Raw genomic sequence first — 15,155 nt, 5'->3', positions numbered from 1 at the left:
GCTTGTATTGATACTTTCTCGTGTAGAACGGAGTTAGCTCTGCCAGCTCTGAACGTTCCAACATGTTAAGGGCGGAGACAAACTAGAGAGAGAAGTTCAAACATCTATCTAGGACTGCCTAGCTGCCTCAGAAGACTAAGGGTAAGATGAAGCTCACGTATAGCCCGCCTGCCGTACTAATCTTCACGCACTGACGTTTTGATTGCATGGCCAACCTTTTTGTCCCTGGCGAGCATGCTCCCTTCTACAGCGAGTCTCACGTTGGGGGTCATTTGATTCATCATCTCCTTTTCAATGAAAAGAAGATTATCCCAGGGCAGGGGTATGAGCAGTGAAAACGCGGCCAGGTGCTTCTGAGCTAATGTATCACCGTCTCAGGGGCTTGGGGGTTCAATATCACTATTAAAAATCCATTATAATTATCAACCTAAGCCCGAATCCCGTAATTAATAAGAATGAACAGCAATTGTCAACAAAATTGTACAAATCGCATCCTCAATCAAGAGCATCCGACTCAGGCGGACCCTTATAATCTATGAATTGTCAGCATCAAAATCCCCAGTATTCAAGTCAAGTCCAAAAACTTACATTTCCTCGCATAAACCACATACCAAACCCCCGAAATTGCCATAAACCCAACAAAAACAACCGAAGCATAATTCATCGACACCGCCGTAACCGGCAAAGTAGTCGGCATACTAAACAACACCAACTCAAACGCAATCCAAGCCAACGCAACAACATTCACAAACCTCCCAAAAACCCCACCACAAGTCCACGGCGCCTTAGCAACCTCCTCACGACCATGCCACAAACTCAAAAAGATAGGAATAGCATAAGCCGCCGCGAGGGCCATAACACCCACCGAAACAAACGCGGTAAACGCACTGGAACTCCCGAGATTAATCAACCCAAGCAACATCTGAATCCCCGTCAACAAAAGCAACGCCCAAGCAGGCACGCCCCAGCGCTCATCGACACGCGCCCATACTTTCGCTAGCGGAATGGCGTCATCACGAGCGACGGCCCAGGTCGCGCGCGATGCGGCCACGGTTATACTAATCGAGCAGAAGACTGTTATCACCAGGACGAGGGAGATGAGGCCGAGACCGGCAGCGGGGGAACCCATTACGCGAGCTAGGATGTAGGGGAGGGCCTGGCCTGCTGGGGCGTTGATGATATCTTGGAGTGGGGGCAGGGTTGCGCAGATGGGGATGATGAAGAATAGACCGGCTGTTCCGCCGACTGGGACGGAGAGTGCTATTGCGCGGGGTACTTTCACCGCTGGGTCTGCGCATTCTTCTGCCATTGAGGTGACCATTCCTATTGCGGAGAAGGTGTATGCAGCCGGGAGGAGGCCGATAAAGAAGGTGAAGTTTCCCCAGCCGGCGAAGGATTTGTCGTAGTGGGATAGGGTGTATGATGGTGAGTGGCGGCCCGTATCTGCTTTGACGGAGAGGGCGATTAGGATGATTATTATTGTGAGCAGGGTCCATGATGCGCAGAGGGTGTCGACTAGTGGGAGGTGTTTATTTGCGAAGATGCAGATTGTCAGGGAAGTGAGGCAAACTGCGTAGAAGATTAGTAGGAGCTGCCAGCTGGATGCTGACCAGTCTGGGTGGTAGATTGAGACTGTTGCCGAGAGCATGGAAGCGAAGCCGAAGTTTACGGAGAGGGTTATGGTCCAGTTTCCGATTAGCCATATCCAGGCGTTGATGAAGGAGAGGGTTGTTTTGTTGCCATGGGAGATTTGGAAGGTCCAGTAGTAGGGGCCTGCGGATGTTGGGTAGCGGGAGGCGAGCTCGGCGAGGGAGAAGGCGATGCATTGGTCGAGGACGCAAACGACTATCCAGCCTATGAAGATTGAGAGGGGACCGCCGCCGTAGATGGCGGAGAGGAGCGCGGAACCTTCGCCGTAGGGGATTGCTGCTATGGCGAGGGTTTGGAAGAGGAGAGTTAGGACTGATCGATTGCGACATAGTTCTTGTTTATAGCCTAGACGGTCTAGTTCGAAGTTCTCGATTGTGCCCTTTTCATGGTCTCGGGGGAAGAAGGTGAAGGGTTAATTTCCTTCTTCAGATTCATGGTGACGGCACCAGGTCAATAGTTATAAGGGATATATATGTCTAGTAGACGTTGTCTGGAGTTGGATAGTAGTAGGCATATAAATAGTTGGCTCCTGCAAGCTATTGGGATAACTAGGAGTTATTTGTACACGGATGATATGAAGTACAACCTTGGAAAGTCAACGCGTAACGTAACCCAATAATATGCGGAGGTGCAGCTAATCATATGGATTCTCATATCGTATAACACGCCACCAAAGTACATTTGTAAATACTGCAGTCCGAAAGAGGAAGAGTCTCGCATTCTGCAATGACAGGTGAAGATAACCGCGGATTTGAAGTGGAGTAAGGTTAAAAAGGTGAAACTAGGGCTAGAGGGGGTTTACGGGCATAATATCTTCCTATTGGTTTTTTTTTTCCATATCTTTATATACACTAGAAAGATAATCAATAGAAAAAGTCGGCTTGGAAGTAAATAAAAGAAGACAAGATAAGAGAAACCTTGACGCCAGGCCTAACCCTAAAAAGCAACTAAATCCATGCGAGGGGAAGTTCTCCGCATTTGATCTACGAGATTGGCTTCGAGATGTGATAGGATAAGATATACCTGGATAAGACATAGAAAATATAGAATGTATTATGATTTTATAGAAATTAAAAGAAAAGAGGTATCAAAAGAATGCGAAAGCCTCTAACTATGGTACCTAGGTCACTGGTATGTAACATATTGTCAGTCGGAACTATCATTTCATCAGCTCCTTTTCTTCTATACAGGACCTACTTGTTGATATACACTAGTGAGCATTTAGGGGTTATATAGATAGAAGCTTGCTACTTCTTACAAAAGATTATTTCCGTACCGTAAGCCTTTATTTAGTATTAAGTTATATTAGTTCCCCTAGTTAGTTCGACAGTCCACTCATAAACCAGGTTAGCTAATAACTTATTTAATAACTACCTTTATCTGATCCCGAATTCTTGAAAGGCTAGCGCTATCGCGACGATACTACCTTATAAGTTTACGAGCTATAATTATCGTATTTAGAAATAACTAATATAATAAAATTAGACTAAAAATTGGTTTAGGGAGTATCCGGTACTTAGGATAAGTTTTATTTTCTAGGTAATCGTCTATAGGGTACCGGATAGTGCCTTTAAAGGGCTTGCTACTATGACCGAGGTTCTTACTGTAAAGCTACCTAACGGAAGAGAGTTATAGACCTTAGAATAGAATGAAACTATAAAGGATTTGCTATTCTTTAGAAGGATTACTGCTTAAGGACCCGACCTAACGAAGGCGTTGACCTTCTCCTTATTGCGGTATAACTTCACTACCTTAGTCTAACGGGATGGATTTAGAGACTAGTTACGCGTGTATGGAATTCGAGGAGGTATTGTAAATAAGATCGACCGTAAGTATGTTTGTGCTGTTACGCCTCAATTTTACTAAGGAATTTTAGCTAAGGCTTCTTAGGCTACTTGTAGTTAGCTAGCTAGGATCTTAGTTAATCAATCCGTCTAACGTATTTCACTACCGAGTGGCCACTACCCCCGAGTGGCCATCTCCAAAACACATAGTAAATGCGATAAATTACAACATAATATTTCAACAACAGTTGCTTATATAGAGCTTTCTTTGTGGCTTAATGCTTTTTAGGTGATATATGACTTTTCTAAAGGAGTTTAAAGGTCACTTATGACTTTATGATTGGGCTGTATATAAATATATATAATTCCAGTTTCAAGAAACGTAACTTTTGATACCGTGATAATGCAGCTTTCGATTTTCTCAAAATTAATATATAGTGTTTGAAATCCTTATCAATAGCTATCGAGTAAGAACTAAATCAAATAATAACGTAGTTGCTGTTATATGAAGTTGTAAAATGTCGCATTTACTATGGTGTTTTAGGGTTGACCGCTCGGTGGTGAAATACGTTACGTAGAGCTTTGTAAGCAAGCCGTCCTGAAATAGAAATTCTTAGGCTTGTTTATTAATCCAAAGAGATCCCTCTCTTCAAAAATAAGAGCACCGGTAGCTCATTTGGTAGAGCGTGCGATTGCAAATCTAGCAATCATCGCGAGGTAGCGCGTTCGATCCGCGCCCGGTGCTTTTTGATTTTTTTTGGGTACTTATAGCAAGTATTGTAGCTTTTTTTGGTCATGATGAGAAATGTACCTTTTGCTATACGGGCTGAATATTCGGGTGAGGAATATTCAGGTAGGTGAATTTGTCAGATGGTATGCAGGCTACGCAAGAAAGGATGTTAACCCATAGGGAATTAATATTGTAGACTCTGGAGAGAAACAAAGGAAGAGAGAGAAACTAGCTACTGTCTAAACATAAGTCCTGTTAGGCGACAGCCCCACATGACCGTCACGTGATCTCCAACAGAATTTCTGCCCTGAGTGCCCTGAATAGAGCGGCGAGCCGCCCACGCCGAACCGTGGGCGCTAGGTGACCACGGTTGCGAAGGGGCATAATGGCCAAAGGTTAAATGCCTGAACTTTCAGGCCTGATGCCTTAATGTGCCTGAATTTGCCTGAATTATAGACCGCTTTTGCCACCGCTCTATATCGTGTACTGTAAATTGAATCTATTCCCACATACCATAATAAATTCCTCAAAATTGAAGTTATTCCCACCTCACAAATCGTCGCTTTCTTCGAATCCCTGGCGTTGAACACTGCCCCTGACCGCATAAGCCCTCGAATTGAAGCTATTCCCACCTCACAAATCGTTAGCATCGGCAACAGAAATATAAGGACGTATAGATTACCTTAAGAGAAGCTTCGAGCGGCGGCTATAGTAGGCGTACGGGGGTAGTAGAGGGGAAGAAGAAGAAGAAGAAAAGAGGGGGGCAATTACGTAGTTAAAGTTAACGCCGAGAAAAAACCTTTTTAGTAGAGATATTTTTTCAGTCGCAATAGCTTTAACGCCTAGAAATGGATGTATACAAAAATTTGTATGGTAGGAATAGCTTCATTTTTCAAATCCATTCATTACCTACCTAGGTAGGTACTTTGCTTATTAAGGTATCTGTCATAATAATTCAGGTATTTTAATTTCTGCCAGAATAAAATGAGACAATATTCAGGCATATTCAGGCAAATTCGGGCATCCAGCCTGAAAATCCAGGCATTTGACCTTTGGCCGTTATGCCCCTTCGCACACGGTCATACACTCACTCACTGTTGTATGTTTTTTGTTTTTGATTCGTTAGGAAATCCCCTCTTACCGCCCTACTCTTTAGTCCTTTCAGCCCATTCACCTGAATGCCCGAACACCACTATTCTAGACCATAATAATTCTCCACGCCCCTGAACCGCTGACGTGTCCTTCCTCTCCTATACATACTGGTTTCTTTTTCCATCCATGGTTGGAGGGGCAACAAAAAAAAGACTTTGCAAGCGGTGAGATTCGAACTCACGCTCGTTAGAACTGTGGACTTGTAGTCAATTATATGATTACCTAAACACAGCGCCTTAACCACTCGGCCACACTTGCTTAATAACAAATAATTCTCACAACTTCCATAATACCCCGACAGGGAAATCCTCGAATGTTATAGCTATGGAACCTTCACATCAGACCTAATTACATAGGTAGCCCCCGTCAGATACGGTTTAAAAACTCCTCCAGATCCTTGTCCTTCTTCAACCGCTAGTTTGCACCCTTGACTATCTTTTCTGGAACCATCGACGAGGCAAAGATCTTGACTCCTTGTACCAAATCCCTTCCATAAGGTCCACAAGCCGGTTGAACTTCAAAGGTGCTACCTCCGAATTCGTCTCTAAACGGTGGAATTGACCCGTGCCATCTCCAGGCTCGATATCCGCGAGTATAATCAGTCTGCTCGCTGGGTCATTCAGAAAGGCTCTTTGTGTGTACCGTAATGGGGTTGGTCTTGTGAGTAGAATCGGTTTCAGGAAAACTGATTTGCCCGGAACATAGCCACTTTTTTCAGGGATAGTATCCCCGTCCCCTTTTAAAAGGTGGGAAACGGTAGAAAGGGAGATATTATAAAGAGAATAGTAAACACCGAATATACCCCTCTTACCAGTCCTATAGAGTCCAACTTGCTTCCCAGAGGAAAGGAATTCTTGGGCACTCTTAAAAGACTTTTGTTGTAGCTCAATAGTCCATTTTCGATTACTACCCTTTCCGTAGGACAATCTACCTTCTTCAAAGAAATAGAGGGAATAGTCGGGATCGCTAGAGATATCTTCCTGATCCTGGTGAGAGTAAATGCGTTTCGCAGCGGCATCTCGAAATTTTCGAAATCCCTGGATCCAAACTTCTTGAACTCTTGGATCAGGGTGATTTCGAAGACTTTGGTAGGCATCTCGAACCTCCATAGCCCATTCACGGACTAGGACATCTTGACTATGTAGTGCAGCTGAGAAATCCTGCTTAGATAGCCCGATCTCATGAAGGAATTTCTTCCCCTCTCCTAACGTATAGCCCTGCCAAATAGGCAGAGCAACATTTAGGCCTCGTCCTCCCCAACAAATTTCAACCTCATCAGGTAGGTAGAACTCTAGATCGGAGGACCGGAGCGTCTGGAACACACATGCTATAAACATCTCCAGGAGGTTTAGGAGTAGCTGGTCTAATTCGCCTCGTAACTTCTGTTTGAAACCTGCGACCTTCACAAAAACAGAGGTAAGTTCTCCAGTTTCTTCGAGCCATTCCCATATTTTGTAATGCAGCGAGGGGTGTCTTCTCCGAAATGCTGGGTCGTTATGGTATCTAATACGCTCGGAAAGGTCATCTGCTTGCCCGGTATAGAGATACATAAGACCTGGTATGAGAAGGATATGAAGATAGACTCCTGCGTTAGGGTCACTCTCTGGATCACCCCCTATCTTGATCAGCTCGTTTGGGCCGATCAATTGACCCTGAACAATGGCTAGAGTGGCCATGGTTAGAGAACCTAGCAAAAGATTTTCGATGTTCTGACGGTTGTTGACAAAATCTTGATAGCGCCTTTTTTGCGAGTTTGTCTCAAGAATTTTTGTGATCATATGTTGGACCACCCTTCCTAGGGGTATGTTGGAAAGATAGACACCTTCATCCTGCTTTGGAGACATAAAAGCCTGGGAGGGGAATTTCGTATCAGCCAAGAGTGAAGTTACTTGACCATCTTGGATATCTTGCATCTCCTGGACTGCGGTATGTATGTATGACTTCAAGGGATCCACGGGATATTCATCGTTCGCAGCTTCATCGTTCGCAGCTTCATCGTCCACAGCTTCATCGTCCACAGCTTCATCGTCCACAGCTTCATCGTCCGTGGTCTTGTCATCAGCAGTCTCGTCATCAGCAGTCTCGTCGCTGCAAGATTCATCCTCGCAAGATTCGCTTTCGGACACCAGACAGATATATGGACATGCCCGACAAGTAAAATAGTTTTGAAATCCATGAACTGAATCGGTAGCACGGGGTAAGATGGTCAAATAGCTAGCACAATTCGGGCAAACTAGGAAGATCAGTCAAAAGTATTTCAGATAGAGACATAGTTTGGTATTCTCACATTCTAGTGGTCTTATTGAGGGCTGGACACGGTGTGACGACATGGTGAATAGCGTTAGGTTCCTTCTGATGAGGAAAGAGAACAAGATGGTGGAGGTATGGTATGAGCCTTGTGAGTGATAGGGGCAAGAAATTGTTGTTGTGGGAAGAAGTAAAGATGAGGTCTCTTCTTTTTATTTTCAAACACAAAAAGGCATGTGACATCTTTGAGCTAGCATTAGGCGAATAGGACTAGACTTCCGTATAACCCAGTTTGGGTCGAATCAATCAAAGTTAAATTAACTTGTTGCAGTCTAACTAGTTGCGTATGACTATACAGGCGCTTCATCCAGCTGAAGCAAGAACTCGAAGCCAAACGCCGAGCAGGATCTCTCCCAGAGAGTATATATATACAGAGGCCAGTCCATAAAGAATAAAAAGTGTAGAATCAGCCCATTCCAAAGCCAGGCATTAAGGTATCAACATTTACCGGAAATACGTAGGCCTGTACCGCTGCGTAGCATGCATGCATGTTTGCTATTTGCTACAGAATGAGCCTTTGTTCAGATGTTTTATAACAGGGTATATAAACCCCTGCATTTCTAGCTTTAATGAATTAATGATTCTTCTTCTGCTTTCTCCCCACCTAGTAATATATACAACATAACTATTATATATATAACTATATCAAATCGATTATTCCCAATCAACTCGATTCTTCATATAGAGAATGCTGGAATTAAACCGATGAAGCGCATTCACTTTCCTCAAATTATCAAAAAAAGTCAATCAGATTCCATTTCATACGCCTTCAACGTGGTTGGCTTCCTAGGTGCTACGAATCATAACTATTTGACTAGGCTAAGGTTGACTCTTGACCGTCGTTAAGTCTAGTCCAGTGTAGGTGGATACATATCACATCCGAAATTCTCAACAATCAGTCAAGTTGTCTGCCCCCAGATTCTCCTATGAACCCTCCGTCCATCTCTTGGAAATCCACGGTCTTCTGAAGTTCTTGTTTGTGTGGACGTTTTCTTCCGTGCTCAATGACACCGGCGACACTATATAATAGATCCGAGGGACTGTGGGAGAGTATGCATGGGATGATTTTTCAACAATATAGTCCCAAGTATTCTCTATACAATAAAAAGAATCAAACTTCCTTATCAACAACTAACAACAGATTGAAAGCCTCGGGAATTAGGCGGCGACAGCGTCATGTGTATGGACTTGCAGTTGCGAGGGAGGAGTGTAGCAACTGCCCATTCCCAAAAACAATTGCGATTGCGCCCTGAGACACGATCACACGGGTCCGCGTGACCTGTCAATTCGCGTCAACTCACGCCGGTCTCCTTTCCCCTTTATGTCCATCCTGCAGTGAATCAGCCCCCACGAGAAGACCTCTGATTTTCTAACCAGATCACAATGGGTACCAGAGGCCTTGAGATTGTGCGCTTCAACAGGCGTTATTACATACGCCACCACCGGTGCGATGGTTACTTCGAGGACCTTGGCAAGAAAATCGTGGCCAGCATCCCTATCGACGATGGGTTGTACAAGGGTACGCTTCGAGGGGAAGTCTATGCCTTGGCGAATACTAAATATCAACAGAATGGCTGGAATCGATGCAAGTCGAATATGCTGCGAAGGAAATTGCCCTCGAAAGAAGTGTTTACGAAATTAGCGATGGCTCTGAGCCCGACTATTCGGAGTTTCGCGAGTTTTACGTGCTTCCCTCCGAGCTCCCACGACTGGGTCACGATTTAGGATACGTTTATACCATCGACCTTGACCGCGAAGTTCTTTCCATAAACCATAGCATACACTGGAAGCTGACCAATATTCCGCGCCAGGTCGATCCTTGGATTCGCGCCATCGCAGACTGCATCTATCCCAATAACTCTACCATCTCCCCCAATCTTTGCCCAGAAGAGTATCTTGTATCGCTAGCTTTGGAGCTTCCGGAGAGAAACGGGAACATCGCATACGATTTCCGTGTCGTATCTCCAAAAGCAAACATCGGGGACGCACGAAAGGCGTTTCTCACATATGTCCTGGCAAATACCATTATTGGATATAAGGAGGAGATTATCAGATACGGAAGAGAATGGAGCCCTGCCTCGTTCCCATTCCGTGAGCTGGTTTTCGCTCTCGTTTCAATCGCGTCGGACCAGGCGAAATTCCGTTCCTTCCCCGCTCAACACTGCGATCCTCGAGCTTGCAGCTTATGGAGGTGCGAGTCAAATCACCTGGGCAAGTTACCTGGATGGTTGACAGGAGAGTGGGTAGGAAAGTGGGCAAGCGATGATGCCCCTTTGCTCGAGTTCGGCTCCTCTTCCCATCGACCGGGTGAGCCACCAGGAGTGTCGCCCATAGAGACGCAATACTGGATGGGGGACGTACCTGTCAGCCTTGCACTAAGTATCGACGGTGACGCTGTCTCGAAGGCCGTTACGTGGGGCATTGATCAAGGGCGCAGCAAGTTCCAGATCGTTGTTATATCTCTTTTTGAGGTGATATTTGCAGAGGTCTCTGTCTCCAACGGTATGGGACCATTCATTCAAGTTAGCGATCCCGTCTATCTGTCCCCTCTACGCAAAAGATATGGCCTCAGTACACATGTGCGCGAGCGGCCAGAGGCGACCCCAGGAATGACCAGGCGGCATCGCCGTGGTGTGCTTATTTTAAACTCAGATTGTACAGGGACAGTGGAAAGACTACAGGGCCAATTCCCCGGACTCGCAACGCTGGTCAACTTTTTCGAAGTCGCCGCGAGCCGACAGGCAGCATCAAAACCGACTAGCATCTTCCCGCCAGAACTGTACGACATGATATTGGACTTTGTGGACTACGATACATGGAAGACCTGCTTGCTCGTATCCACGGTGTTACGATCCTCCTGCATCCGCAAGTATCGAGTTGACGATCGGACGAGGATTGTGGCAGGCCCTTTTCGGAGAATTCGAAGGCATCGGTATTACAAGGGGCCTCTGATGTGTTTCGACTTTGAGAACATACAAACAAGCCAAATTCTCCCAATGATGTCAGTTTCGGATTGTTATGGGATGGAAGAGTTCAATTGGATGCCAGTCATCGGCAGCAGCAGGAAAGCGCTTATGTTGGACGCAAACATTCAGTTTGAGCCCGCGGGGGATGTCCCAGTTGAGGCTGATGAGGATACTTGGAATTTTTAACATCGCTAGGGCATTTCGCCGTTATGGAAAATCTGACTTGAACCATCAATATCACTACGTCGTATGAAGTTGATCTTTTGGAAGCAAGTGTAGCTCATACTAATAATCTCGCCCATCCCTTAAGCAGGCAATTTGTAGTGGATATCTCTTCTCTCTTACTTCTCTCTTACTTCTCTCTTACCTCTCTCTCATCTCTCACCTCTCTATAAGGTTGTCTACGCTTTGCACTTTTGTTTTGCTCTGATCACTTTTCCCACACCTCTCCCCTTTACCCCCATCCAAACACCAGCTTCACTAGGCTTTCATTTGCCAAAATACATCTTCATCCATCGTTGCAAAACTAAAACCAGCATGGAAAATCCCGAAACTGCCAAGTTCCTTTGCGGCCTCGAAGGCAAGGACGTCACTCTCGATCCACCATCCGAGCCGCCTCTCCACCTGCCCCGCCAAACCTGGGTGATCGACAAGAAGCTCTCTGAAAAATCAGAAAGCTGAAGAAGTATGGTTACCTACCGCGCATGTCAACTATGTCGAAGATCATCTATGACAAGGCCACTGGTGTTATGTACGCTATATCCGTTGTTGACTAGCGATATAATAAGCTGACAACAATTAGGCATTTCTCAGGGTTTTCACGCGCATGCCTTACTGATGCAAGCGAAGATTGGTATGATAAGTACTACCTTTTGTTTCATTTGGTCAAGTCATCTTCGAAGACGACAGACTAAGCCAAGGATACCACAAGGTCGACTCAGTGAACAGCGAAGTCAAGCTCAAACTACCGTGAGACGACCTTCGACAGGAGTTTATTGAAGGCAGATGGGTCGTCGATTGCTCTCTAGTCATTCAGGCATCTACCTCCTATGTCAAGACGGACCTAGCCGATCTCCTGGCTACACCAATTGTGTCATTGAGGTAATGTTTCCTTGCTGTTGCGGCTCTAGCACAGGGAACCCCAAAAGGCTTAACCAGGCAATAAAGCAATGTCTTGAGTACCGTGAAAAGGCCGCTCAACCGACATCGATATCTACAACAGATCCTCCAGCGGTGGTCGCAGACCGTATACCAGTCGTAGATTCCACGCACCCGGCTGATCCAGCTATTGGTAGTCAGGAGTGGGAGTTAATTCAATCTTTCCGTACCCGGCTACAAGAGTATAAAATGGAAGCCTGCTCACATTGCCGGGAGCGGTGGTTTGAAATGAAGCTTCGGGATGGAGTCTGTGAGCGCTACCGAAAGGCAGATAAAGACCAGTCGGTATGGCTATATGGTAAACAGAATGAGATGCAGCCCGACGAGGTACCGTTAGGCCTACCCAAGCTCACGCAGATCGAGGAGATTCTGATCTCGCCCGTCCATGTCTTTATCGAAGTCCGTCAAATATGTGGGCAGCAGTACCGATACCAGGGCCATGTTGGCGTAAGGGCCTATCTACAATAATACAACACCAAAGTCAGAATGGGTTGTGCGAATGAAATGACATTGCGACTACAAGTCCCCAAGTCCCACTCTGCACCTCGGTATCAGCGCCATGTTCAGCCTCCGAGAAATAAGAAAGAATCTGGGTTTCCCGTTTTACCAAGTGTTGAAGGAGTCCCGGAAACTGCTTTCTTTTGCTTCCTCGCGCTACGTCTTATATCTAGACTTGACTATAGCTATTCTTAATATTGATATTTCAACTCGAGCCGTTATCCACCTCTACGCATACGTTGAGAGCCTCATAAGGAGGAGAGACGTTCCTATGGTGTAGAAAGCGAACCAACCTTTACCCAAAGCAATATTCTCGGTCTCCGCGTCAATACCTTTATGCCCTAGCCTTGATACTATTCCAAAGCTCCATTAGGAGGTTAAACAACATTCCCTTCTCCGTCTAGATCTGAGGTCCGTTCATTTTCCTACTCTCGCGGAGAGTGCCACTGTTATAGACCAAAACAGGCAGCATAAGTGTCTGCTATCCCTCTCAGTCACTGCTATTTCCTGCTATTATTATGCCGTGCCAAAAATTCCATCGAAATATTCAAATATAGAGGATGGATCAAAATCAATTTCACCATTTCTTCACAGATATTCTATTCTACAGTATCTCCTGTTGCCTTTTTCTTTTTGTAGACTTCTGAAAGATGGAAAGTGGTTAGAGCAAAGGGGCGGATCATGATAAAGCGGGGGCTCGGAATATTGGTTCAGCCGAAGGCCGATGTGATACCATCTCGATAGTTCAAGTACAATCCCAACCTCCCTTCCCCTTGAACTTGCCAGTGTTGCTGTCTTTGTTCCTTGAATACACCCAAGTCATCAGCTTCGTGCGTTCTTTTGCCCATTAATGGTCTGGCGTTCATAAGCATCGAAACCCCTGGATATCTTTATTCGAACTGGTCTGTCTAGCACTCGGTAGCGGTAGTGCCTTGGACTCAACTACATAGTCTGGGTCTGACATGGATGATGCCGTTCGTCCAAGCAAAGAAAAAATTGATCGTATCCTTTCCGAAAGCTATGATGAATGGTCGTCCCACCTGACAAATGCTCATAAAAACCCTCGCCTCCCACCTTCTTCCATCGAACTGAAATCGCTTCTCGAGAGAACACCGTCTTTCCTTGGATATGGATTGGTTTCTAAAGACACTGAGCTACCCTTTACTTGTGTAGAAAGGGAATCGAGCAGGGGGCAGTTTGGTCTCCTAATTTCCGGACAATCGACCTGGACTACTTCATATGGGCAATGTTGCCTCGAACCGAAAACAATGTCTTTGGATATTCTGCTGGCTGTTCCCAACCCATTGATAGTGGAGATAGCAAATTCGGCCCCCCTGCAAGAATGGCCTGGTGTTGACGGTATCTCAAATCATGACGAGGGAAATTATATTAGCATTTTGTTCCTTGCGTGGGCTTACATCCTTTCTGCGCGATGGGCAGAATCACTGAAGCACGCCTCGGGACACCAATGCAGTAGCAACTTCACGCACAAGGCCGGTCAGCTTGCGACAGGTTGCAGACACCATGATACATTCGAAATTGACATAGGACCCGATGTTGAAGCTGCTGAAGCTGCTTGGTGGGATGCTATATTGCGCTCTGGCGGCGGCTGGGAAATAACTACAGATTACAAAAACAAAAGGTACTGCTCACCTTGGTCTGTTATCCTTTCCGATAAAGCCAAAATGGGGATAGCAGGAGGTTATCCAATCTCTAAGGAAGCACCGCCGTCATCTAGCGCTGCTTTGGAATATCTCGCTAGGTTTTGCTCTCGTCACCGACTCTACGGACAGTGTTCCGTGGCCCTAGTTGCCGCCCTTTACATTCCATTGCTCAGCGGAGATTCTATTTCACTTCCTGTCCCGAAACCAGCCTTGCACTATGGACCGTCGTCTCTGTCACAAAAATCCTCAAATCTAGTGGAGGAATACTCGGAATTTCTTTCCCGTTATATGATGCTGAGTTGTAATGTGTGGGGCATGCGATCTTTACTTTCCAGTACCTTCTTCAACGAAGAGGTTGAATGCAATCTTGTCAGCGCCTGGCTCAGTCCTATCTTTGCAATAACAAACCTTTTGGTCCAGGACGAGAAGCCTCTTACCCTCGCCAAAGTCCTTGGATATCGGCAGCCCAGATTAGCTAGCCTTTGGCTCGGTGCGACTGTGGTGGGACTAGCAAACCCTACAATACGAAATATCCGGATCGGGCTTGCAGCCACGGAATTCAATGCAGCGGCATGGACAGGAACACACCAATCTTTTATAACTACGGAACCTGGTAGTAATGACGGTCAAATGATCCGCAGGGAAGACGAGTGTCGTTTGCTATTTATCACAGCCTGTGATGGACATGATAGACCCCCTATGCATCCGTGGAAACCGTTTGGAGAAACTCGGCTTCTTGATACTGAACTTACAGTGCAGCAACATGCCGCTTGCCGCTGTCACTGTCTGAAGTACAAAACTTGGAACTGGAATCTAGCAAATGGAGAAACACTCGAAGACTCCGGCATATCTCTGATGCAATTTGGTGGAGAATTTCTAACACAGACACAGAGACATAAGGAAAACTACTACCCGATGGAAAATGACTCAAACTTATTTTCCCAGGTAGCTTCGGAGGCTGCAACTCGCGGAATCTTTGGTTGGCTTAGATCCACTGGGTACCCATCAAATGAAAAACCTTTATATCGACATTCCTGGATCGATATTGAAAGCTCCGATGACGACGATTTTGATATCAATTCAGATAGCGGTCAAGAGGATGGTTGTCAATCGTTTGTCAGTCAATGGCTTAGCCGTGTGAACTCAAGTGTCTAGATCGTGAGATCAGCCCACCCTTCAAAACGGTCAGGCACTGAGGTGACCCAAGTAGTGCTAAATCAAAAATAGAGCAGGTAAGCGCTAAAAA

General features: G+C 45.7%; 6 protein-coding genes across 6 annotated transcripts; 3 read left to right on the top strand and 3 right to left on the bottom strand.

The window, feature by feature from the left end:
- Window positions 1-495: 495 nt before the first annotated feature.
- On the bottom strand, window positions 496-2,989 carry N7516_010692 (putative amino acid permease; the record flags this gene model as incomplete). The annotated part of the gene is made up of 3 exons (XM_057223410.1): window positions 496-533; window positions 589-2,004; window positions 2,986-2,989. The coding sequence occupies 3 exons, from the start codon at window positions 2,987-2,989 to the stop codon at window positions 496-498; spliced, it is 1,458 nt and encodes a 485-aa protein (XP_057070631.1).
- A 2,758-nt stretch (window positions 2,990-5,747) lies between these two features.
- N7516_010691 (uncharacterized protein) lies at window positions 5,748-7,646 on the bottom strand (the record flags this gene model as incomplete). Its single annotated transcript, XM_057223409.1, has 2 exons — window positions 5,748-7,549; window positions 7,604-7,646. The coding sequence occupies 2 exons, from the start codon at window positions 7,644-7,646 to the stop codon at window positions 5,748-5,750; spliced, it is 1,845 nt and encodes a 614-aa protein (XP_057070630.1).
- Window positions 7,647-9,006: 1,360 nt separating this feature from the next.
- N7516_010690 (uncharacterized protein) lies at window positions 9,007-10,775 on the top strand (the record flags this gene model as incomplete). The annotated part of the gene is made up of 2 exons (XM_057223408.1): window positions 9,007-9,142; window positions 9,193-10,775. The coding sequence occupies 2 exons, from the start codon at window positions 9,007-9,009 to the stop codon at window positions 10,773-10,775; spliced, it is 1,719 nt and encodes a 572-aa protein (XP_057070629.1).
- A 351-nt stretch (window positions 10,776-11,126) lies between these two features.
- On the top strand, window positions 11,127-11,365 carry N7516_010689 (uncharacterized protein; the record flags this gene model as incomplete). Its single annotated transcript, XM_057223407.1, has 2 exons — window positions 11,127-11,231; window positions 11,267-11,365. 2 exons carry the CDS (start codon window positions 11,127-11,129, stop codon window positions 11,363-11,365), a joined length of 204 nt encoding a protein of 67 aa, XP_057070628.1.
- A 437-nt stretch (window positions 11,366-11,802) lies between these two features.
- Window positions 11,803-12,188, bottom strand: N7516_010688 (uncharacterized protein; the record flags this gene model as incomplete). Its single annotated transcript, XM_057223406.1, has 3 exons — window positions 11,803-11,874; window positions 11,953-12,038; window positions 12,101-12,188. The coding sequence occupies 3 exons, from the start codon at window positions 12,186-12,188 to the stop codon at window positions 11,803-11,805; spliced, it is 246 nt and encodes an 81-aa protein (XP_057070627.1).
- A 1,325-nt stretch (window positions 12,189-13,513) lies between these two features.
- On the top strand, window positions 13,514-15,064 carry N7516_010687 (uncharacterized protein; the record flags this gene model as incomplete). The annotated part of the gene is made up of 1 exon (XM_057223405.1): window positions 13,514-15,064. One exon carries the CDS (start codon window positions 13,514-13,516, stop codon window positions 15,062-15,064), a length of 1,551 nt encoding a protein of 516 aa, XP_057070626.1.
- Window positions 15,065-15,155: the final 91 nt, after the last annotated feature.

This window comes from Penicillium verrucosum (genome assembly GCF_028828655.1).
Source record: "Penicillium verrucosum strain IBT 35672 chromosome Unknown utg000004l_segment0_segment0, whole genome shotgun sequence".
NCBI lineage: Eukaryota > Fungi > Ascomycota > Eurotiomycetes > Eurotiales > Aspergillaceae > Penicillium > Penicillium verrucosum.
Note: the sequence above shows the minus strand (reverse complement) of the source record. Positions and strands in the feature narration are given on the sequence as shown.